At 35.7% G+C, this 24014-nt stretch overlaps 1 protein-coding gene across 2 annotated transcripts in view; it reads right to left on the reverse strand.

Annotated features, from left to right (window-relative positions):
- TTBK2 (tau tubulin kinase 2) overlaps positions 1-24014 on the reverse strand; it is a 108224-nt gene that overhangs the window by 77857 nt on the left and 6353 nt on the right. For both annotated transcript variants that reach the window (XM_074824221.1, XM_074824220.1), the window contains exon 2: positions 3743-3902. In XM_074824221.1, coding sequence (XP_074680322.1) covers positions 3743-3811 — 69 coding nt within the window. In that variant the 5' untranslated portion in view covers positions 3812-3902. The remainder of the gene's footprint in view (positions 1-3742; positions 3903-24014) is intronic.

Below are 24014 nucleotides of genomic sequence, written 5' to 3' on the forward strand. Positions count from 1 at the left end.
TTCATTTCTTTCTAACAAGCACACTAGCTGTTAGCAAATGCAATCTCCTCTTCTCCACAAGCCGTATACTCTCTCTGAATCAGCGTAACATGCATACTACCAACATCACAGGCTTAAGCCTATTACTCTTTAACCCACACATTTCAAGAACTTAAGTACAGAGTTTCACAAATCCTTAATAAGAAGCCTGTGTCTTCGGACAATGACTTGTTTAAGGTACTACTCAGGTAAGAATCCAGGGTTAACTCTGAAATAATGACAAACCATGAGAAATAGAAACCTTTCAACTCCAACAAAATAATCAGCGTAACTTGGTTACATTCACGTGTATTTATATATGCCGAGTGTTAGTCCTTACAGAAAGAAAAGAGATCTGTCATCTAAATATTGGGAAAAATAGCAAGTGTTAACAGGATTTTATATATATATATTATTTTTTTTTTTTTAAAAGTATGTACGTATCTACGAATATCTCTCAAAGATGTAGTTCCGTGACTAATCTGGCCATTTTAAGTTTGCACTTTTTGCATTCCACCTCTTGGTTTGGTAATGCCATTATCTTGCCTGAGCTCTGAGCTATTAACAGGGCTCCAACAGTTAAACAAAGACATTGATCTGACTGTAGTTTTCAACATAAGCACATACATTTTCAGTATAGTACAAGTACAAAGGGAGACAGTGAGAATGCATGGTGAAAAAGGTGAGAGGAGAAAAGGAAAGGCAACACTGTTATCCTCACCCCTATACAAACTTATAGCAGTGTATCATATAACTTCATGTACCAGCTTTGAGAAAGGACCAGACTGAGAAAGACTGCCTCTAAAAAGGTGGGGTTTTTTCTGCTTGTGTGCTAAAAAAAAATATTTTAAAAAGATAAAAAAACAAAACAAAACCAAACGCACCACCACACTAATAAACAGATCAATTTCTATCCTCAGATGAAGTACACCCGAATCATTAACACACATCCAATAATGACATCAGTCAATAATTTCAGGCACAAATTATAAAAAAAAAAAAAAAATATTTTCCACACCCTCTGTCACTGGGTCACGCACCACATTCAGCAATGAGTCCACATTTTCCTTGGTCTTCTTTTTGCTGCCAATGTGCCTGTAGAAGCCTCCCTCATTGCTTTTCACATCTCTCACTAGTTTCAACTGCCAGCTGAGTTCTGGCATTCCTACACATTCATCCAACACACTCCATAGTAATCTTAGGCAACCCATCCCCATTTTAACCTTCTGTTTGCTGTTGGGTTCAGACAGGAGTTGACTGTTCAACTAAACTGCCCTCCTGGCACATCTGCTCAACATCTTTTATCTTGACAAGGACCACATTGCCCTCATTTACACCTGCACCACATTCTCCCATTTTGTACATTAGTTTCAAGCTTCTCTTCTTTGCATTCAGTATCTCACACCCCAAACTCAGTTTTCCCATTCTCTTTTGCACTCCTATCTCTCTGTATGCTTCAAGTCTAAAGCATACCATTTCCAACATGTTTTATCTTGGTACATTTGCTTACACTGCATATGGAATAATGTCCTTAAACTTACCTAAAACCAATTATCATTACAATCAAGTCTCTCCAAGTCAGGATTGTAATAAATGTCTCAAAGGCAAAACAGAGGGATGAGAAAAAGCATTGACAGAGAACAAAAGCAAATGCTAATTGATAGTGAGCCCAGTAGAAAGGGAGGGTCTCACTGAGGAAAAAAAATTTTATAATGACTTTTCTATGCTTACTTTTCAAAATAGTATCACCCTAAAGAATGCCCAGGTTAAAATTAAATTTAATCGAGCATAGTTTTTAAAAATGTTCCGACATATTCCAGGTATGTTTTCACAATTACGAAGACCAAGGTCCTGAACAACAAAAATTCTGAAAACTGCATTTCAGCTGCAAATCTTTACATAACTTCCAGAATGTGTACTTTTTTTTCCTTTAAGATGGTTACAACAAAATAATCTCATGCAATCATACTACAGAGCTGCCATTCTTCAGTGGGAAAAAAACCCCAGGATACTGGGAGAGTTCCACAAGGAACAATCAGAAGTACTACTGATAATTAGGGACAGTACTCATTATCATTAAAACTTTAAAGTCCACTGGTTTATATCACCTCATCTTTCTACACAAGGAATTTTTAAATACTGCTTCAAGAACACTAGCAAAAAACTTCAATACTTCATAACCCAACAGAACAGTATTAATTATGTTAATATAGATGTGTCAAGCACTAAGGAAATTCTAAGATTTGCATGCTATTTTCCTCCACTGGCAGACTCTCCTATGAAATCCTGAACTCAGAAAGAAGTGTATCGCCTTAGATGCCATCAAGAAATCCTTAATGTTTGCTACAGAAATTAAGAAATTGAAGAGTTGCCCACAGACAGTATTTGGCACTTATCTACCTGTAATACTTGATTTGGAAAACATACAAGTTAAAATGTATAATCACATGAGATGAACAGCCGCCTACTCTTAAAGATTTTCCACAAGACACCAAGCTGTTCTTCATTCTTCATTATATAGGACAGAAAATAAACCTAAAGAAAACAGGACTACTGTTGCACATATTGGACAACTGAGTGGCTTTGTGGATAGTAATATGTTAGTATACCGTTACCTATTTATAATGCTATTTTATTCTATTTGATCTGATTCAAGACTAAGATTGCAGTTTTTACTGCACTGCAACACTGAGATGCAATATAACAAAGTATTTTACAAATACTTACACTCCAAAGATAGCCATTTAGGTTCTATTTACACAAAAGGAAATACAAAGGTTTCCTACACAAAGCTACTATCAGCTTCCTGCATTTTTAAATGAAGGAGAGGGCACAAGATAGTTGAAATTATTTTCTCTATATGAATATGAAATGGAAGATGAATCTGTATCTTCTACGTTCAGTCTCACAGTTTTAAATAAAATATTGAAATATGGGTGTAATGTAAACCAAAGATGGTGCAAAAATAGTGAATCAGTATCCATTCACAGCCTACTAAACACACAGAGAGACCCAAAACGTTGTATTATGAGGTGGTGCTTTTTTTGCCTTTTTTTTCTTCCATCTCAAAAAAATCCACAAGCAAAAAAATTCTAAAGTGGTCAGGGGAATGGAGAAGGAACTAAAAGAACTCAGCCTGTTTTTCCCAGCAAAAATAGTTTCAAATGGGCACTATTTCCCTCTAGATGTAAATCAAGGATATGAACACCAAAAGGGAACAGAGCTATTTATGGTAAAGCCAATACTGGCACACAATCAAATGGATATAATCAGCCAGGAATAAATCTATTCTACAAAATATAACAAACAAAAATCATTTCTAACTGGAAGAGCAGCAACGTTCTATAAGAAGTAACAAATCTCACAATCTGACTAGTTTCAAAAGGGTGCCTGACTGATTTCCAAAATGGACTGGCTTAAACACTGGATGATTGGATTCAATATACTAACAGGACTCTTCCAGTTGTGCTCTGAACAGGCACTAAGTCAGGATTTAAAAGCTTTTCTAGGTCCTTAGCAGAAAAAAACCCACCTTAAATCAGTATAACTCCTTTTTAAAGTAGGATAAGAGAAAGAAGTGGTTTTAAAGTCGTTTCACCATTTAACATATGTATTAACCAAAATACATCTCACATGAATTTTGAAGCAGATTTCAAAACACAAACTACTTCTTTTTAGAAACATGTTTTAAAGAAGAAAAAGAATAGCAGGAAGGCATACTCACCACCTTCCATCTTTCTTTGACCAAGATTCCCACACTGAGGATGTCAGGCTGCTCCCCTCCTCCACTCATTGCAACCTCCTGACGCAATGGAGCTGCTATGCAAAGTCTATGTCAGTAGAAACCATCCAGATCCCAGGAGTGGCTTCCATTTAACCAGTGACTGCAGAAACAGAGCAGAACATAGGATCTCAATGATTAACAGTAACAAGAACTACAGAAAAAGTTGTGTATATTTTGGAGGCAGTTTCAAATTGCTGTAACTGATAATTACATTTAAATATAATTTTAATAACAACTTTAAAAATCTAATTAATAATTTACTAAATAATTGATTAAGTGATTAATAGTAATATATAAGCTGACAGTAATATTAACTAAAACATTACAAAATTAAAAATACATACCGAAATCGGAATTGGAATTTATTTTATTGTAAAATGTGGAATAGTCTGTATGCAATGCAATGTGTTTCACATAGCCAGGATTACTTATGATTAAATATGTCTAAAGTACAATTTTGTTGGTTTATGTCATTGTACAAAGAGCTAAAGGAAAAAAAAAACTTGGGTAATTCTGTCAGTTTAATTTTTTAATTTTCTGGCCTTAGGCAATCATCTCTAAATTGAATTTTATACAGCAATATAAAAAATTGTCTTTTGGAGATTAATCCATCCATAATGGCTCCCATCAGCGACTACTACAACCAATTAAAAGCTTACTTCAATTGTTTGAAGCTTCTCTACAATTGTATAATTATATCAGTGTAACAAATAAGCACAAGTGTAACTCTTTGTATAAGCGCTCTTATCCAATGATAACTCTTCAAAAGTCTATTTTCTTTGGCTTTATTTCTATCACTTCCAAAATCGCATAAACTAAAGGTGAAAAATTTTCCCTGAATCAACACTCAAATGGTAGGCAAAATTGGTACAACCATTCTGATTTAAATTAACAGTACACCTTTCCATGTGAATAAATGCCAATATTACTACTGAGGCTAAATTATGCTTTTTAAAAAACAATCTGCTGCTTAAACAACCTGGCTTTTAAGACAGACGTTTATTTGACATGACAGTAACTGAGGGAGTTTTTTTCATATTCATGTTTATTTTTCATATTTCCTTTATGCTTTTCTTGCTTCAATTGTAAATTTTGACATTTAAACCAACTCCAAACAAAACAGACCCCTCTGGAAAAAAATGAATCTGGATTAGTTGAAGAGCTAAATTTATACCAAATTACAGCGGACTATATCCCTGTAAAAGTGTTCATTCAGAATATGCAGCCTGAATTGGTTTAATTCAAACTAACGAAGGGAAAACAAATTAAGATTGCGTATTCTGAGTAACAGCATCCACCCTGCAATTTAATCAAGTTGAACTAAACCAATTTAAATTCTACTGGTGCTGGTAAATTCTCCCGTGCAGATAAGGTCAAAATTCTAAAGAAAACTACAGTCATTTATGCAAACACCCTTAACATTACTAACCACTGACCATAATTACTGGCCTTTCTAATGGAATTATCATAATACAGTCAGGAACTAAGTCAAAGAGAAAATGAAACAGCACTAATGAAGGGAAAAAGGTCTGTTTCCAAAATTACATGCTTGCAGCATGTACAGTGATTTTTCCATTTGCTCAAATATTTGCTTCCCCTTCCACCACCCCCCAGTCACACCAAAGTAGGTGGTGGTCTTCACTAAGTAATATGTTTACTTCTATACTGGGACTTCAAGGGTGGTTTTTTTTCTGACTCCTGCTTAAAAAAAGGTGATGGAGAGAACATTCATCTCACCGAAGCAAAATCTAAAATTGGCAAGTATGATTTTTGCTAAAGCTTTCAAACATGAGCAAAACTAATCACCTGTAGGAAAAGTAGATGCTTTATTAAAGCAAAGATATGACAACAGTGGATTTAGAATTTTTTGTTAATACTATCAGCCTTGATCTGATACCCAATTTCAAATCACAATTTACAGTCACAGCTCTGACAAACATTTCTGAGAGCTATTCATTCAAGGATTCTTGAGCATACTAAAACAGCATCAGTAACTGGCCCAGAATGCAATGGTACAATACATATATCCACAGAACCATCCCATACTTAAGAATTATCATGGAAGTACCATATGACTGTAGATAGTATCTGCATGGCAGGGTAACAAAATCTTCATTTATACACAACTCCTCAATCCTATTCCAATACACTAATTCCTCGTCATCTCTTGTCATCTTATATCATTATAAAGCAATAAAATCTATTCTATATCATCAGTCACCAGTATTCAAAGCACCAAAACCCCAGGACCCATTAAACTCTTGTGCACAGGAGGCAAAAATTCCTGAAGGCAAGGTGCTAAACACCTCCTGAAGCTTAATAATCAACTTCAAGCACTATTTTACTTGAAAAATGCAAGTTTTACAAACATGTTAAGGTTAATTCAAAGAATCTGGTTTTCTTCAAGACCCCGAATAAAGTAGCAGGAGGATTCAGTCACAAATGTCAAGGCCAGAAAGCTTGAAATTAGCCCAAACTTTTACCTGATCAGGCCATGCAACTTCACCCCCTTCAGTGAATTAGCATATGCTAATGTGTAAGAGTCCAAATGAAGAACAGTCCCTATCTTCACTGGTAACATGTTCCAGTATGTCCCTTCCCTCACAGTAAGCATGACTTGCTTTGTTTCAAGGTTTAATATATCTAATTTTAGTTTCTTACCATAGGTTTTGGAAACAAAATTCCATTCCCAGTAATTGCACTTCATTTAAACATCTAAACACATTTTTTAACCTCCTCTAAATTAATAAATTAAGCTTTAAGCCTTCCTTCCATGGGTCTTTTATGTCCTCCTCCTCCTTTGAATACCCTCTCCTTGCTCCACATTATTATTCTGGTATGGGCAGCAACGTTGAGTTAGACACCAACGCTGAATTACACTCAATCATACCAATACCTAATATAGAGAAAATATACATTTTTTTCTTTGTGATAGTCTTATTTCCCTAATTTAAGCCCAAAATCGTTTTATACTTTTGCTAAATCACAACTCTACTAGATGCTTATACACCTCCATGCTTACACTCAGGCACTGCTGCAAGAATATGGTTTCTTTAAAGCCTTTATTCACAACCTGATCTAGACTGGGTTTCATTGTTCTGATGTATTCTCTAATGACCTTAACAGCTAATTGGAATTAATATAGAATTTTATGAGATATATTAACTCATCAGTTTCTTTATCAGACCAGTTTATCAGATCAGAGGAGATATGTAAACAGAATTATCACCATTAAAAGCAATTAGCCCTCTGTCAAATTTATTTCCAGGTGACAGGTCATGGAATAACTAGGACAACACAATGAGTACAGATCTTGTTTCATAACATAAGCCTTTGCCTGGGAACTGATCACAGTATAATATAGGAACAGGTAAAGGAGGGTTAGTGCTTATATCCAGAATTTAATATTGTACAAACAGCATCCATTATTTAAAACTCTCCTATCCACCTAACTGCTTTTAACTACATATCATCCCCACAAAATTTATTTAATTTACCCCAACCCAGTATACTAAAAGATTATATGCTATTAGAAAACAGTGCAAAACTTGCAGAAAAACACAAGCCAATTTTGTAAAAGCCAATTATAACTCAGCAAAGACAATCGTTTTATGTAATTTGTCTGCATGTATATAATTTCTTTAGAGGTGGCCCTAAACTGAAGCCAATCTCTGCTTACCAGCCTCTGTTGATGTTTAAATCCAGATCTAAGGCTAACAAAGTAGCACAGACAATTTTGGCTAAATGATGGTACCATAAGTTTCAGGACAAAGCAAGTAAGGACAGAAGATTACTTCCATTCCACAGAATGGAAAAATATATGTCTTGTTGCCTCCCCTGTAGAATAATACCAACCTTTTGCTATTAGGAACTCTCTATGCTTACTAGGAGCTCCATCTGTCTGCTTTCAGTTCATTAAGAAACTTGTAAATGAACTGGAATCTACCAAAGTTGCCTTCCACTTCTGTATTTTCTACTTTTGAGCAGAAGAAGAATTTAAAGGAATAAAGAAAAGTTTAACAACTCAGCATAAAGAGAAAATCAGGGCAGGAAATGTTCAAATGTCCTAATTCCACCACATTTATGGTAAAGTCCAATTTCTTAGACAGGCTAAGAATTCTAAGATTCAAAAGAATTCAAAATTCTAAAATTTAAAAATTCTAAGGCCAGAAATGTTTTACATGTGTCTATTTGAACATCCAAACTAGAAAGCTGAATATTTCTAAATACATTCATTGGAAGCTGGGGTCCTGAAAATCATCATTCAGCATGTCCATGAGAAAACTAATTTAAGACCTTGACCTACATTTCCAACTGTACTGGTTGTGAAGAAAATCTTTTAAAAAATTCAACACATAACCAATGCCATTTTAGGTTTTCCTATCTCAAGCTCTTGGGTGCCAAAATACTCATCACCACTTGCAGATTCCAGGTGTGAAAAGCTCCCAACTGTCCTGTGTGCTATTGCCAAAGAGTCTAGATTTCCTTCTGGCAACTTCTGCACTTACAGTTCTGTTGTTATTACAAAAGTGGCACTATTTTCTCACTTTGAAGACAGAGTTAAAAATATAACATTTAGTTTTAAGATAACAGTCTTATTTTTAAAAAACATATTTCAAGCTACCACACTAATTCCAATTTGCAAGAGAATTCAGCACCAAAATGTTACAAAAAGTAAGGCAATGTTTATGGAAGGAGTATATTATCTTTTACTAAACCAACTGATACAGGTGGCAAAACCCTACAAGTTTTAGGCACACAAACCCCTCTAAGTCCAAAATACAATGAGCAACTTTAAAACTAAATTGAACTTGAAAGCAATTGCACTGAAGTAAGCTTCATTGTGTTTCTTGATTAGACCAACTGAGATAAAAGGTACTTGATACCTTGCTTTAAAGGGAAGCACCCGGGTATGTGCATGACAGGGAGACACCACAGGGTTGCGGCTCCTATGAGAACCACAGCATGTAATCTATTACCCACAGAAAATCAGAAATTTTTGGTCAGGGAGAATTAGAATGAGTCATAAAACAAAACTATTTAATCCATGATACTTCTGCCATGGTATTTTTCAGCTGAGTTAATTTCCTAATTTGATCTGTCAAACAATTACACAAAGACTTATGTCAGAACAAGAGAAAGAATGGAAGTTAGCTGTGGGGGACAGGGAAAGGCTGGACTACTGTGGTGCTTCCAACTCAAACCAGTTGTTGAGCTGCAACATCAGGTACAGAGCCTTTAATACTAATGAGGAAACCTAACCCTTTGGAGAGGTTAACTTCATTCCAAATAACAGTGTATTATTCTCAATTTTTTTGTACAACTCAGAGTAAGTTCCAGATCAAAAAGAGGCTTGTAAAACCTTATGAATTACTCCAGAATTAGTTTGAAAACCTTAAAACTGGCATTTGTATTAAAAACAAACAAAAAAAAAAGAGCTGTATGTCTGTGTCTTAAATTCACTACAACTGTTGTGGTATTTACAACAAACCTAAATGGAACTAGAAGCAGGGGGTTTTGCTATTATAAGAATTTGTTTTACCTGTCATAAAAGTCTTCTTCAAAGAAACTATTTCTCTGATCAGTTACATGAAGTGAAAAATATTTCTGAACACGCAAACGGAAAGTCAGTTCTGCAATTACCTAAATTATACAACGAATTATTATTTTTCAAGATACTTGTAAAATTTTCATTGCAGAAGATTTAAGTGACAGTGAAGTGTGATTTTGAACATTGATACAAAGACAGTTTGAAGTCAAACAATTAAGGTATTTTAAACAGCAACATAGTAATATGATATCTAATTAATTATAGCCTGGATTTATCAGCAAAATAAAAACCTTTGTTTCCAGTTTTTTTGAATGTTGATATAGTCAGTTACCTTCTTAGGATACACTTAGAATATTAATAGATTACCATCAATGTCACTAGCTTTATATACCAAGGAATAACATAAATTGATCCTTTAAAACACTCCAAACTATTGCCCTTTCCACTAGTACTACCGACTCCTATTATTTCATAAATCAGTTTTCTCAGTCAGGAAGAACATACAACACCCAACTCAGGCATACAACACACCACTACAAAAGGCAAACAATACACTGCTCTGAAGAATTTCTTCCAAAGCATACACAACTTTTGGCAGTAGATATATAGCGATTTATAGGAAAGAGCTGCTGCTAAGGACTGTGCAAGAATGATGTGAGGATGTATATACAACTTACTGCTGTTAACTTCTGAATGCTTAATCCAATCAAGTAAAGTCTAGGGTAAAGTCTAAATATAAATGGGAACAGCAACTTTTTTGAAAATACAAAAAATAAATGGGCAGAGGAACTTTGGTGAGAGGATCAGATAGACGACATGCAAACAGCAAAATACTGTCTGTGCTCATAGTGTTCAAATGATCAACAGGGCTGCCAGCAGCAGACAAGCAGCCCAGCTGGCAGACCACAAGACTATACTCACTGTATTGTGCCCAGGCTGCAGCACCACACAGGAAGCGATCTGGACCTCACTAACAAAAGCTGAGAATTCCCTTGATATGTCAGTTGATAAAGCACATCACAAAACCATGGTGGATAAGGCCTGACAGTTTGCTAAGCAGAACAGGAGAAAAACAGAGGAATAATTTTTTTTTTAATCTCTAATGTCTAATTTCTTAGCATCCTTATCGTAAGGGCACGTAACTCTAACTCTGCAGCAGTATTGTGATAAAGGGATGGCACTGGCCGTGCACACATAGGCATTCCATCTCCTTAAATACCTGAAGACAGTAGCTCTCCCTTTTGCCAATGTGTGAAATGAGGTCAGTAACTGCTACACCAAGCAAGATGACTCCAAAAGAGCCTAGCTCACAGGAAGATGGAATCTGAGTGAGCCCACGCAGTGCAGGAAGTCTACCAAACTCTGACAGGCTTTGGCCTCCTCGATGAGGGGAATGCACAGCCATCCTGTCACACAGTGCAGCAATCCCTGAAAGAGTTAAGGAGGAAAGACGCACCATCACATTACAGTTTATGTAGGAGACACCTCAGTATATTCAAGGATTGTAGTTTCCAGCAGTGGGTCACAGTGCTAGAGAAGTCAGGCACAAAGAGAAGATGAAAACCACAGAGACCCTGTGCTGACCCTCACATCAAGAACAGCTCAGCCCTGATGTCAACATCCCCAGCACCAGTGGGTAGGAGGCAGCCATGTTAAGTGGGCCCTTATGAACTGCCAAATGACATGAGAGGTGGGAAATGGCTTGGTGCTTGGCTATGTTAAAGGAGAGTGGCACTAAGGCAGATAAACATACAACCAGCTACTGCCAGCAGAACAGCACAAGCTACTATTTTATCTTCAGTTTGAGCTGGCTTCAGAGGGGCTCTCTACAGTACCATGGGGTCTCTCTTGTTCACAGGATATTCCTCAATGATCACACGGGCTCAGGCAACATTGAATCTAGAAGCACAACCCACAAAATCAAAGGAGATCGGTAGCTCATCTAGGACTGCCTGACCTGTCTGCCCCTAAAAAACATTCATGCTGCAAACTTCCGAGGTACATGGGTTAGAGTCAACAACATGACTTGGCCAGAGCATGCACTTGCTTTGTAGCCATAGTTGAAGGCAGCTTCAAGCAACAGTGACTGAAAGTTAAGCTTCTAATTGGAGGTCCTTCAAGGTTTGAAATGGGAGACAGGTATTAAAAAACTGAAATGAAACTTTGGCAAAGGCATTTAAAGTTGGGACAAATCCAAAAATATCAACTTAATTTGCAGCAGAAAAAAAATTAGGTTAGACAGTAGAAAAGTAGTTAGCATGGACAGCTTATCACAAGAGCAAACAGGCTGCATTACATCAAAGATCCACCTAGCTCAATCTCCTGTCTCTGACTATTGCCAGCAGCAGACGTCTAGGGAAGAATACAAGGACACAGAAAGCATATCATCACACTTTCCCAGAACACTTTTTGAGGATAAAGCAAGCTGGGACACAAAATACTTTCTCAGCCAGAGACGGTATTTAAGATTTTTCATCTCCTGAGTTCATCAGATCTTTTCTGAACCCATGAAAGCTTTTAGCGTCCATAACATTCTACTGCAAATAGATTGTAACTTAATTCCACACTGTGGGAAGAAGAACATCTTTGTTTCCGATTTGTCTTCTGCTAGTTACATTTGAGGTTCACTAACCCTTGTACTGGAAAGTAGAGTTTACAATTGCTCTCTGTTTAGCTCTTAGTCCTACACAGGGAATACATTGCTACCATATGCCCCCTCATTTACCTCTTCACCTATCTAGTCTTTCACTGATTCTGATCACCATCTGCGTGATTTTTCCGGTTCTCTACATCCCCTCTGAGATGTGGAGACCAGCACTGTTATTAGGCACTGATCTGCTATTTCCAGAGAATCTGCAAGACCCCATTCCAGAGAAGTAAGCTCATCACTGTGTAAAATTTTAAATTATTTTTCCCTACATTAATTGCTTTATGATAATTTTCATTTATCACTACCTCAGAGCTGCAAGGTCTTTCTCCAGCTCTTCCCTGTTTGTCTTCATCATCACTAATTTTAATATCCTTGTATCACCAGACTTTGTAACTTAAGTATTTGCATCTTTTCTAGATCACCTCTGAATACACACTACAGCATGGAGAGCTATACTTTTTAGGCCAATGAGCTATCATTTATCAACCTCAATATTTATATTTTTAATTCAGGTTCCGTTAAAAAAAAAAATTTTTGCACAAATTATTCACATATAGAAAGCCTGACTCATGATCTTCCATCTGGATCATTAATGGCTTTGCTTTCAAATTTGGAATGGATTCTTTGGCTATCTAAACACAATCCTTCTTCAAAAGATCATTATTCAGCATGTGACATAATTCATGGTCACATTTTTTAGAGATACTGCCTGACCGTATCGCCCATTTCTACTTTATTTTGGTCTTGTAAACCAAGCAGTGTCTCTGTCATAGACCAAGTGGGAAGCAAAGCATAAAATATCAATTAAGTATGAATTAAGAAAGACCTGAAAAAGGCCAAAAAAAAGGCAACACGAATGAACAGCAGGTTAAGAGAATTTCTACATAGAAAAAAGCAAATAATAAAAGAAATGGTAAATTACAGCAAGTGCAAAAGCACAACAGGAACAAAGCAAAACAGACTCAGGAAGAAAAATAAAATACATTAAAACTAATAATAAATCTTTCTTCAGACAATGGGAATAGAAAGCTTGCCAGAGATTATGTAAGACAAATAAATGTTCAGGGTATAAGAAGTGTATTCAAAGAAGGTAAGACTGCAGGAGAGAAGCTCAATGCTTTTTTGCATCTGTGTTGACAGTGAAAGAAAATGAGAAAATATCCAGAAAGAAAGACTTCTTTTTGAAATACATCAGAAAATTTGCCTTAAATTGAAGTGACTGAAGAAAGGAATAGGGAATAAGTAAAACACAATTAAAAGTACTGTCACCAGTGTCAGATGCTATTTAGCTAGGTTTAAAAGAAACTTAAAAATTAAAGAGGTAACCTCTCATTTATACCTGCACTGGCACATAAGGATTGGAGTGTGGCAAATATATTGCCAATTTTTAAAAAGGGTTACATGGGACATCCAATAAGCTTCAGGCTTCGAAATCCAATATTTATACCCAGCAAATTAGCAGAAAATGTAATGATGAATAGAATTACTGAATGCTTGAATAAAATTGATATAGTTGAGAAGATCCAAATCTCGGAGTTCTTAAAAGAGACAGTCAGTCATGTGGGTAAGAATGATCCAAATAAAGTCTATTTGGATTCCTAAAAGGTATTTGACAAAATCATTTTAAAGAAACTAAATAGAAATGGCATAAGAGGACAAGTCTGTTACACAAAAAAAAAAATAACTGGCTAAAAGGCAGGAAACAGAGGACTAAACAGCCACTTCACAAAGTGGAAAGAGGCTACAAGTAGAGTTCTGCAAGAGCAGGATATGATCTGTGCAGTTCAAGGAAAACAGGGTGAGAACAGAAGTTGGCTGACAATAATATGTGACTTGCTTTTTAAAAAACAGAAATAAAGAAAAGATGAGAGACAACTCTGAGGAACTGCTGGCTGACTATGGTACTGAATAACCGGGCAATAAAATGGTAGGTGAGGTTTTGTGTAGGTAAATGCAAAATTATGTACATCAGAAAAATAATCCTAACTTCTCATTAAAAATATGAGAAACTATTAGCAATCAAGAATAAGATCTTGGTATCATGATATACAGTTACAAAAGATGGCAACACAATGCTAAATAGCAGTCAAAAAAATTATCAAATGTTAGGAATTCAGACAAAGCAGATGACAATGTGAAGATCATGTATATATCCATGGTTCACTGATACCTTGAGTATTGTATGCAATTCTAGTCCTTCCTATCTCAAAAAAAAATGAAAAGGTTCAGAAAATGGAAAAAGATAATGTGAGATACACACTAATTTCCACATGAAGTAATGAATCAGAATTTTTTTGAGAGATGATGGAAAGTAGAGAGGGGTATCTGACAGAGGTCTACAAAATCATTAGGGGCATGGAGAGGTTGGCCAGGAATCAACTATTCATGAACTCATTCAATAAAGTAACTAAAAAATATCAAAAGAGGTCAGCAGGAGTCAGGCTCAGAACAAACATGAGAAAAAAGTTCTTCATAAATTATTAGCTAACCTGTGCAACTTCTTGCCAATGGATACTGTGAATAATAAAGGTTTACAATGGTTCAGGAAGACATTGGACAATTACATGGAAAAGAAAACTACTACAGGTTACTGAAAATACATATTAAGCATATTCAGCTCAGGAAGCCCCTTAATAGAAAATGGAAAAGTACTAGAGGAAAGTATCCTGTATATTTTCTTGTACTTTTCCTTAGGCATCCACTTATGACCACTGTTGAATACAGACCTTTAGTCTGCTCCAGAATTTTACATTCATACATCATGTTTGGGAAGATGGAGAGAAGACAGACTAATTCTGCTCCCTGTAACATCATAAATTCAAATTATCTGAACTGATGAGCTGTGAATTGAATTAAATCCTTGTGCATAATCTTTCGCCAGTTATTTAAAAGAAGCTCCAACCCTAAAACTGTTGACTAACTAACTGTTGTGGGAATGATGACAGAAAGCAAACCATTTCAACTCCAGCAAACTTTTTCTGTCACTTCTGTGAGGTTAGTATGTTGGAAAAAATAAAAACTAAAACCTTGTATGCAAGAAACACCCAGGATCTCCAAGTACAATTTGTTTCATCATTTCAAATTGTATTTTTCACTTGCTGTCCCTTCCATTTTATGCTGGGTTTAGTGTCTAGTCTCAGTGTCTCTATTTGTAATACTCTTCCCTTCGATTGGCGTATCTCCTACACCCTCCAGCAACAGGCTTCTCATTCAAATGCAGATTTTCACGTGCACGTTAAAAATTAATACTAATCACTAATATTATAAGCTTGAACTCTACCTCTAATAAAGGTACATCAAGCCGCTCTGTGAACAGCAATGAAATTATGTTGATTTAATAACCTGCAGCTATAGTACAGGCCTGCTACTTTCAATGATCTTCCATATTAGCCCATCTTTTTTCCACTTATGATTGAAGCAGAATACTCCTTTTTAAATTTGGTATCACTACACAGAGCAAGTCTGTGATCTGGTCAACCAGTAAAATTAGAAACACACTCTGCAGCTGAAGCATCAAAATCTATTACAATATGTATTTTTTTAAAATCCAGAATAAAATCCTTTTAAAAATTAGTTTCCATATATCTTTTACAAAATGTTAACTTACATAAAAAAGATGAAAGGAAACATGGCTTGGAGCTGTCAGTGTAATGTGGGATTTGAAACCATTTTAACTATAGCAGAGATCAAACCATTCATAGGCTATTAAATACATCTCAGTCTTGGTGACAATTCATTAATGTTCGTTATATTTTAATGGTTATGACCACATTTGCATTCTTACATAAATATCAAATAGTTTCTTATAATACTGCTAAAATCCTGTGTGGTAACAGTGTAAAGTTTTAATTAAACCTGTTGCTATAGAAAAAAGTTAGAATAGAGTATGATATTACAGTAAAAGACTTTCAAAACCATGTAATATCATATAATCATACTTAAATGATATCACAGCTAAGTACTGCTACTTGAATTACACAGCTCTTTCGATTAATAAAAAAAACAGAATTGGTTTAGAAAGTACTTTTAAATTTTTTTCCTATTTATGTTGCACTTGCAATTTACACCACATGACAGAGAGCTTCTGATGCAAATTTTGGCAGCAGACATGTAGTTTTTTTTAAACTTTTCTAAAACTGGAGATTCATTTTACAAAACAGACTGATATTACTAAGAGTCCATAGAAGCACATGACTTTTTGCTAATTCTATTCTACCAACAGGATTGTAGAAAAAAATCCTCAGCTCTTGTGAACTTCAGAGCGGCCTGCCACAAGATCTCACCCATTCATTCTCTGAATAAGCTGAAGTCTGCTCTTCTCAAGTCTAATGTCCTTATTCTGCTTCTCACTTTCCTCACTTCCCTTTGGTCTTAACCCAGTGTCTCACAATCACTGCAGCCAAGGCTGCCAACAGTCTTCACACGTGTGATCAGTTCTTCTTTATTCCTAACAGATCCAGTAGTGCACTTCCCCAAGTAAATTCATCCAGCACAACAAAAATTTGTCCTTAAAACATCAGACTACACAATGAAGTGGACTAAGGAACATATTTCAAATTAACCCTTTCAAAAAAGTTTAGTTTTAAGATAGCTCAGTTCCCTGATCTAAATCACTAAGTGGCAATAAAAATCATTCTACCAGGAGAGAAGGTGAATGGGTAGAATTGCTTTCAAGGTGGCAGTGCTAGTTTAAAGTACCTACAACTTATATGTAAAGTAAAGCACCGCTCATGTTAGCTTAGCTGGACATTACTACTGTCAATAATTTATTTTTCTTCCTCTCCTGCCTAGCTAAAACCCTTACTTTATGCAACGCACTCTAATAATATTTTTGTCACAGAGACAGAAGTTATGCCAAAATACTGGTGATTTAATTATTTAGAACCCTCTTGACAACAAGGAAAACTTGTTGAATCCGCAAAAGAATTTGAATTCAAAAATACACAAAAAACATGCAGGCTTAGTCCTCCGTTAAATCATAATCACATCACAATCAAGTATTTTTTTTTCCTTTTTTTGTCTTTTTTTAAATGTCTCACCTACTTCTCACCCACCCAATGATTTTTCTCAGTAAGTCTAAACACTCCTCAGTCAATAGGGAGCCTTATGCATGCACAGAACTGAGCTAGTAGAACTTTAAATGATAGCGTGATTCAATAGTGGTGACCATGGGCAGACAAACATGTAAGGACCATAGATGACTTCTACACGTTGGTCAGGTGGAAACAGCAAATCTGCCTTACCCATGAGCTCATACATCACTTATAATTTTTTCCATTACTTTATCCTACAGATGCCAAAGAACTCATGCCAAGTGCATCCATGCCAACCCTAAAAAGACAATTCCATTACCTCTGCTGTTATCGTGTTACCACATCACTTTGTTACACAACTTCAATATGATAAAAAACATAACTATAGCTGATTGATAAAAGATATTGATTAGACAAGGGATGGGTTTTAGTCCCTGTATCTGGCTTCAGAAAAGACTAGGAAATGCTTCTAATCATCACACTCAAATAATTCTATAGCTTGGATGCCACGAACCAACACATTAATACACATCTCCTAACCTCAAGGCTATCTTTCTCTTAATAAATCTGGTGCAGGCATCCAGGGTCAGGTTTTTAACAATGAAAATTCACAGAAAGCATTTGAACTCACTGATGGTCAGGTACTGCAATGCTACAGTTTGAATACAAAGAAAACTTTCATTTTAAAATTGGTTGTTACCCCTGGCAGCAGCAAAACATGACAGTGATTTTTATACAGGTGACAGGAAAAAAATTTTAAGCTGCTAAAGGTCTGAGCATCAAGAGAAGCAAGGGTGTAAACAGCCAAAACAACTGTGATTTTCATATCTACTTTAGGTTACTTCATGGAACTTCAACACTGTGTTTAATTTAGCCAAAAAAAAAAAAAAAAAAAAAAAAATAAACCCCCTCTCATGAACAGCCATAAGCAATTGCTGTAAAACAATTGGGAAGACATACGACTGTCCTTCCACAAATAACTTAACTTACAATGTGAAACTAATGAAAACGTGGACAAGAACTCCTATAATGCTGTTGCCACCCGATATGATATTCACACCTCAACCTTCTTTTCACATTCCTAAATGGTTGTGGTCAGATATTCTTCCACATTATTTCATGAAGTATCTCTGAATTTTAGATAAATTCTAATCTTTGATACCTTTCCCACAGAAAACACGTTAGAGAGGGAAATCCTGATTACATGTATACCATGCAGGCTTTTTTCTTCAATTCTTACCACTGGATTAAGACTTTTTGTTGTCCTAATTACTTTCAGCACATATACACCAATTTTTGGTCTGTCACTACCTGCATACAAGAACGAATGATACAAAGATTTCTACACTGTTTGCTAGGGAAGTGATCACACACTTTTGCTGACATAAAACTTCCTCCCCCAAGAGGATTAGGCTTTTACCACATTATTAAATATTTAAAACCCTACAAGACCCTACAGCCTAGGGAAAAAACAGGGTAGAAGTATGCTTTTTTAACCCATTTGTTGGTCATTAACAGTTGTCAAGCCTGACAAAAGCACAACCTGTCCCTGGAAAGCTTATTGAGCTGAGGTAGCTGGTGATGGAAACAACACAAGAAGAGATTCGAGTCTCAGGTGCATTTTCAGAAGTTTTACTTAAGCGTTGAGGGCTGCAGTATTGAAGTGCAAAAAGTGTTTTCAATTTGCTTCAGTCCAGTAGCGAGTAATAAGAGTTCAAGAACTAATAATAATTGTTCAGTAACAATTTTAAAGCTGAGAAATCAAAAAAGGATATGAGAGGTTTACATCTTACTTTTAAGGAAGAGAAGCACCCACAGATAGAGCAATAGTCATACTCTCAAAAAAGGAAAGTAGTTCAATCAACTAACTAGAGATTACTTTTTTGTGTCTGTGAAATAAAATTGCCATGCATATGGTAATACATAAGAAATGAAGCACACTTATTAAAACATGCCATGGATTTAAAACAAATCAATTCATAGAAATTATTTTCCATCACCATGTTCAGAGACTATACAATCCAATTCAAACACACAAATCCTAAATAAATAAAAATAAACTAATCATCTATTGTTTGCCTTTTTTTAATACATCTACAGCTGCCTCCCTCAGGTTCCCTTACTTATTAATTCTGATTCTTTGCTCTAGCCTGTGCAGCATTGCTTCGCACTGCACAGAACAGCAGTCATCTCAAGAAATTCAGGCTGTTGCCTGAGAGCCATGGAGTCCTCACAGCAGAAAGGCATCCCAACCTCTCTCCAGGAAAAGCCTGAGGAAAAGAAATTAGACGGGAAAAGGGGAGAAGGAGGAAGACACCAGATGTTCGAAACACCTTCTAGGGCAGTGGCACTCCTTTGTGTTGCTTCTCTCCCAGTTCTTATTACTACTTCCTCATAATTGCTAATGAGGCCACCAAAGCTCAGTAGCTTCTGCTCTGCATCAAGACTCTGAGGTATATCTGCATCAAAGGAAAAATGAATGCAGGGAATCAGAAATGTAGTATTCTTTATAATACTGGTACGCTAATGTACTTTGTAATAAAAGAATACTACATAACATACTTTTTAATATATATACATATATGATTTTACATTATATATATGCATATATGTTTATATTATTTACATATATATTGTGTACATTACATATACACTAGTAAATATTTTATGGAAATACAGAACCTTGTAACTCTATCAATGAGGATTCATGTCTTTAACCATAACTACTTACATAAAATGGCAGCAAATTTGGCAATGTAGCTACATATAGATGTAAATGAATAATGTTTACTAAACGGGCTAAGGTATTTATAAAAGTGAATTACTAAAATAAAGGGCTTTATATTTAATAATAATTAAAAATGGTGCTATCACTATCTTTAAAATACATATGAGAAAAAAAGAGTGATGTGAGGAAGAAGAAAGAACACAGGAATTATTGGGATGTGGAGGAAAAAATGAAATTACTATGTGTAACAAGCTGGAAGCTGTTTATAGATGTTAGAGTTATTTTCCAAGTTCATCTTCAGAGGCTGTTTTATAGGATTCTCTTGAGTCCAGAGCTGAGATGACAAAACGGGCATTTTGTGAAAACTCTTAAGCTACAGGCAGATCGGTTTTGCCCTTTATACACTGTCTGAAAGTTCACTGAGATGCACAGTGATCACTTAAATTTCACTTTATAGTGAAACGTTATAAAAGTGCATTGGAAAAGTTTCTCTCTCTTGCTTGAGGATGGTATAGATACATTTGGTGTAATTTGGATGACAAGTAACCTGCTTCTGATGAGTTTAGCGTAACTAGGGCTGTTAAAAAGCCAGGAGCTGTGGTTCTGGGAAAACTTCTTTCACAGTAGAGTTTTCTTATGGTGTAGGTAGCAAATACATAAAGATTTTCTGTGCAAGTCCCAGGATATAATGCTACGTGAAAATTAGATGCTACAGTCAGTGGTAGCCTTCTTTTTGTAGCAAAGTAATTAACTCCTTGCCTGGGCAGCTCTCAAACCCAGGCACTCTGGCTGGCTGGCTCTCCAGGTCAGGGTGCTGAGGCTGGTAAGCGCTGGTGGGCAGCACCCAGGCCGGGTCAGCATGGCCGGCAGCACCCCGTGGCCTTGCTCCCCCACCTGCGCCCTCCGGCACAGACAGAGAGCTGGGGGAAGCCGGGCAGGCATCCCGAGTATGGCAATGAAGGACCAGTCACTCAGAAAGGTCAGGGAGAAATATCACAATCATGAGGTATCTTCTATTCCCACGATAAGTATTAGTCAGATGCTACTAAGCTGGACAGGTTGAAAAGAACACATTTGAATAATTTTTATTTTAATAGGAATTTTCAAGGAGACTTCTGATTTATCATTACAGATTCCAACAGATTCCTGAAACATCAAAAACTCCAGATGACCATTATGTTCATGTTTGGAAAGGATAAATAAATTACTTTGGTAACTACGGCCCATCAGCTTGATACCAATTCCAGACAAAATAGAGGACTTGAGAATTAAAGGAAGACAATTACTGCTATTCAACTAAGTTCCCCTTCTTGTCTAAATTAATATTTTATGATGACATTACAAGTTTGGCCTACAAAGATAATAGTTATTATGGCATTTATACTTCTGTAAGACATCTAAGTTTGTACCAAACAGCACAGTCTGTTTTTAAGAAACTAAAATGGCAAAAAATCAATAGATTGCACATTAAATAATAGGTCCCAAAATATAACTGAGTTAACTGAACTAATATTTCTCTAATTGGTCCCATAAGAATCAATTCCTGACTTTATACTGAAGCATTTTTTACTAGAAAAAAAATGATAAAGTTTGTAGTTGATACTGAGATCAGGAAGTGGTATAGAACAAACTGCATGAACTGTTTAATGGACTGCAATTAAACTACACGTTTCAACTCAGATAAAAGAAGACATTATACATCAAGGAGCAAAGAATAAATGGAAACATCACCTAACATGATACAGATAATCAGTCACTTTTGATAAATGCATCTGCTGCAGTGTTAAGGCTATGACAACTACGGATGAGTAGGCAAATAAATACTAAGGGAGATCGTAATACCTCTCTATCTGCTCGTTGTAGGATTGTGGCTGGAATATTATATCCAGTTCTGGTGTTCACATTTCAAGAAAAGATTTTTTTAAAACAAAAAGATGCAGAAAACCAAATTATTAAAATACTGGAGAATATGTATCGAGTGTCACAATTGTGAAGCTCAATTCCTTCAGATTAGCTAATAAAAATTGCTTTAGACTAAGAAATTGCAAGAGATCTTCATTCTGACATACAAATCACATGAGTAAAATGTTGCACCTTTAGATTACTTACAAACATAAAAATATCTCCAAGGTCTTTCATTTTAGTCAGTAAAGATATTCTACTATTAAAATACTTCATTAATTATTTCAGTTCTTCAATTCTTAAAAGACAGCAGAATGATTTTCTATATTATATGCTCTTATTCAACTACTGTTAGGACACATAATCCAGAGAAGTCCTAGGGAAGCTGGTGTTCTGCACAAAGTTAGCCTCAATAACCACAACAGTTCCCTTCATCTTAAAGCCGTCAGGCTAAGTGATGAGTTTTTTTATGTTTGAAAATTAACTACACAAGTACATTTCATTATGAAAATATAATTATCCCAGGCAAATTTAGTATGCTGAGACTGTCCTAAATCCACAAAAGTACTTTTCAACAGTCCAGGGATCAGCTGAAAAACTAAAACATGGCAGAATGATGATGCATAAGAATCAGTAAGTTTATGTATTATAAACACAGGGATCAAGAGACTTTCAAAAGTTACATGAATTTCTTACACATCAGAAGAGCTAACAGTGCAAACTCAGATTTTAACTATCTGCCAAACAAACACAAAACTATTCCTAAAAACACAACAGCAAAGTTTCCCAAAAACAATTACAGTCTTTCATTTCATCCCTACTTAAAAAGTATTACCTATTGGTATCACCTGTTTTAAGAAATATTGGCTGTGTGTAAACAAAAGACATTCAAGACTAAATGTCTCAGAATTAAAGCTTGGGCTTTAAAAATAATCCTGGTTGTATTTTTGACCTATAACCTGCTATATTTGTATATCGAATGTTTAAACACTTGATCTATACAAATAAAATGTCTAAAACTAGAAGTTTTATTTCAGATTGACTGAACACAGATTTAGTTTCATAGATATGGAAACAGTAACACACGACACCATAATAGCTAAAAAGTTTAATAACTCTAAAATAATAACAGTATTCTGTAGGTTCCTGAATTTACTGATAAGAAATACAATTCTATCAACACAAACTATAAGTTTGTTTGGGGGTTTTGGTTTTGTTTTTGGGTTTTTTTTGTTTTTTGTTTTTGTTTTTTTTTAAATACACCAACAGTCATTAAATTTGCTGTCATGGTTTAAACCCGGCCAGCAGCCAAACACCACACAGCCACTCACTCACCCCCCACCCCCCGCCCAGGGAATGGTGGAGAAATTGGAGGGATAAAGGTAAGGAAACTCATAGGTTGAGACAAAAACAATTTAATAATTGAAATAAAATAGACCAGTCATAATAACAGAAAATACAAATGGGTAATACACAATGCGATTGCTCACCACCTGATGCCCAGCCCATTCCCTGCTTGCAATCCCAGAGAAGAGAAGATCCCAAAAGACCAATCCTGGAAACAAGAGCCCCGCACTTCCTGGCCAACCCTAATTTCTATACTGAGCATGACGCTATATGATATGGAATATTTCACTGGCCAATTTGGGTCTGTTGCTCTGGCTACACTCCCCCACAGCTTCTTGTACACCTGCACGCAGGCAGGACATGGGGAGTTGGATAGTCCTTGATTTCTTAGCAACAACTGAAAACATCAGTGTATTATCAACATTCTTCTCATATCAAATCCCATACTGACTCTAAAACACAGCACTATTCTAGCTACTAAGAAGAAAAATTAGCTCTATCACAGCCAAAACCAGGACATTTGCTTTAAGGATATTCAATTTTAAACTGTGATGAGATACTTCTTCATTTTGAAATTATTATTTAAACAAAAATTAATTTCTACTCTGTAGGAGAACATGGTGGATATGCAATCATATGGCAAGACGGGTTATGAAATTTCTACTGAGAAACATGAAACATACAATGATATGGGTGAAATCTGTGTACTTTTTTTTTATTAATACTAGGAACTAGAATAGTAATAATACAGGTAATAAATAAGAATATAGTTATAGCTACTCTTAAGACCAAGATTCCAGCTTTTACCTCTTTCAGAGCAAAGAATATAAAAGCACATTATATGTCAACACCAAATATAAGCAATATCTACTGCGGGGCTACTTGTATGGCAGGCCCTGGTCCTGATTCAGACCATAAATCAATTCTGTTCAAACCTTTACTCCAGGAAAAAAAACATTTCAGGGAGCCATTACACGTCGATGCAGGTCCTCGCAATAGAA

This window comes from Strix aluco, chromosome 4 (genome assembly GCF_031877795.1).
Source record: "Strix aluco isolate bStrAlu1 chromosome 4, bStrAlu1.hap1, whole genome shotgun sequence".
NCBI lineage: Eukaryota > Metazoa > Chordata > Aves > Strigiformes > Strigidae > Strix > Strix aluco.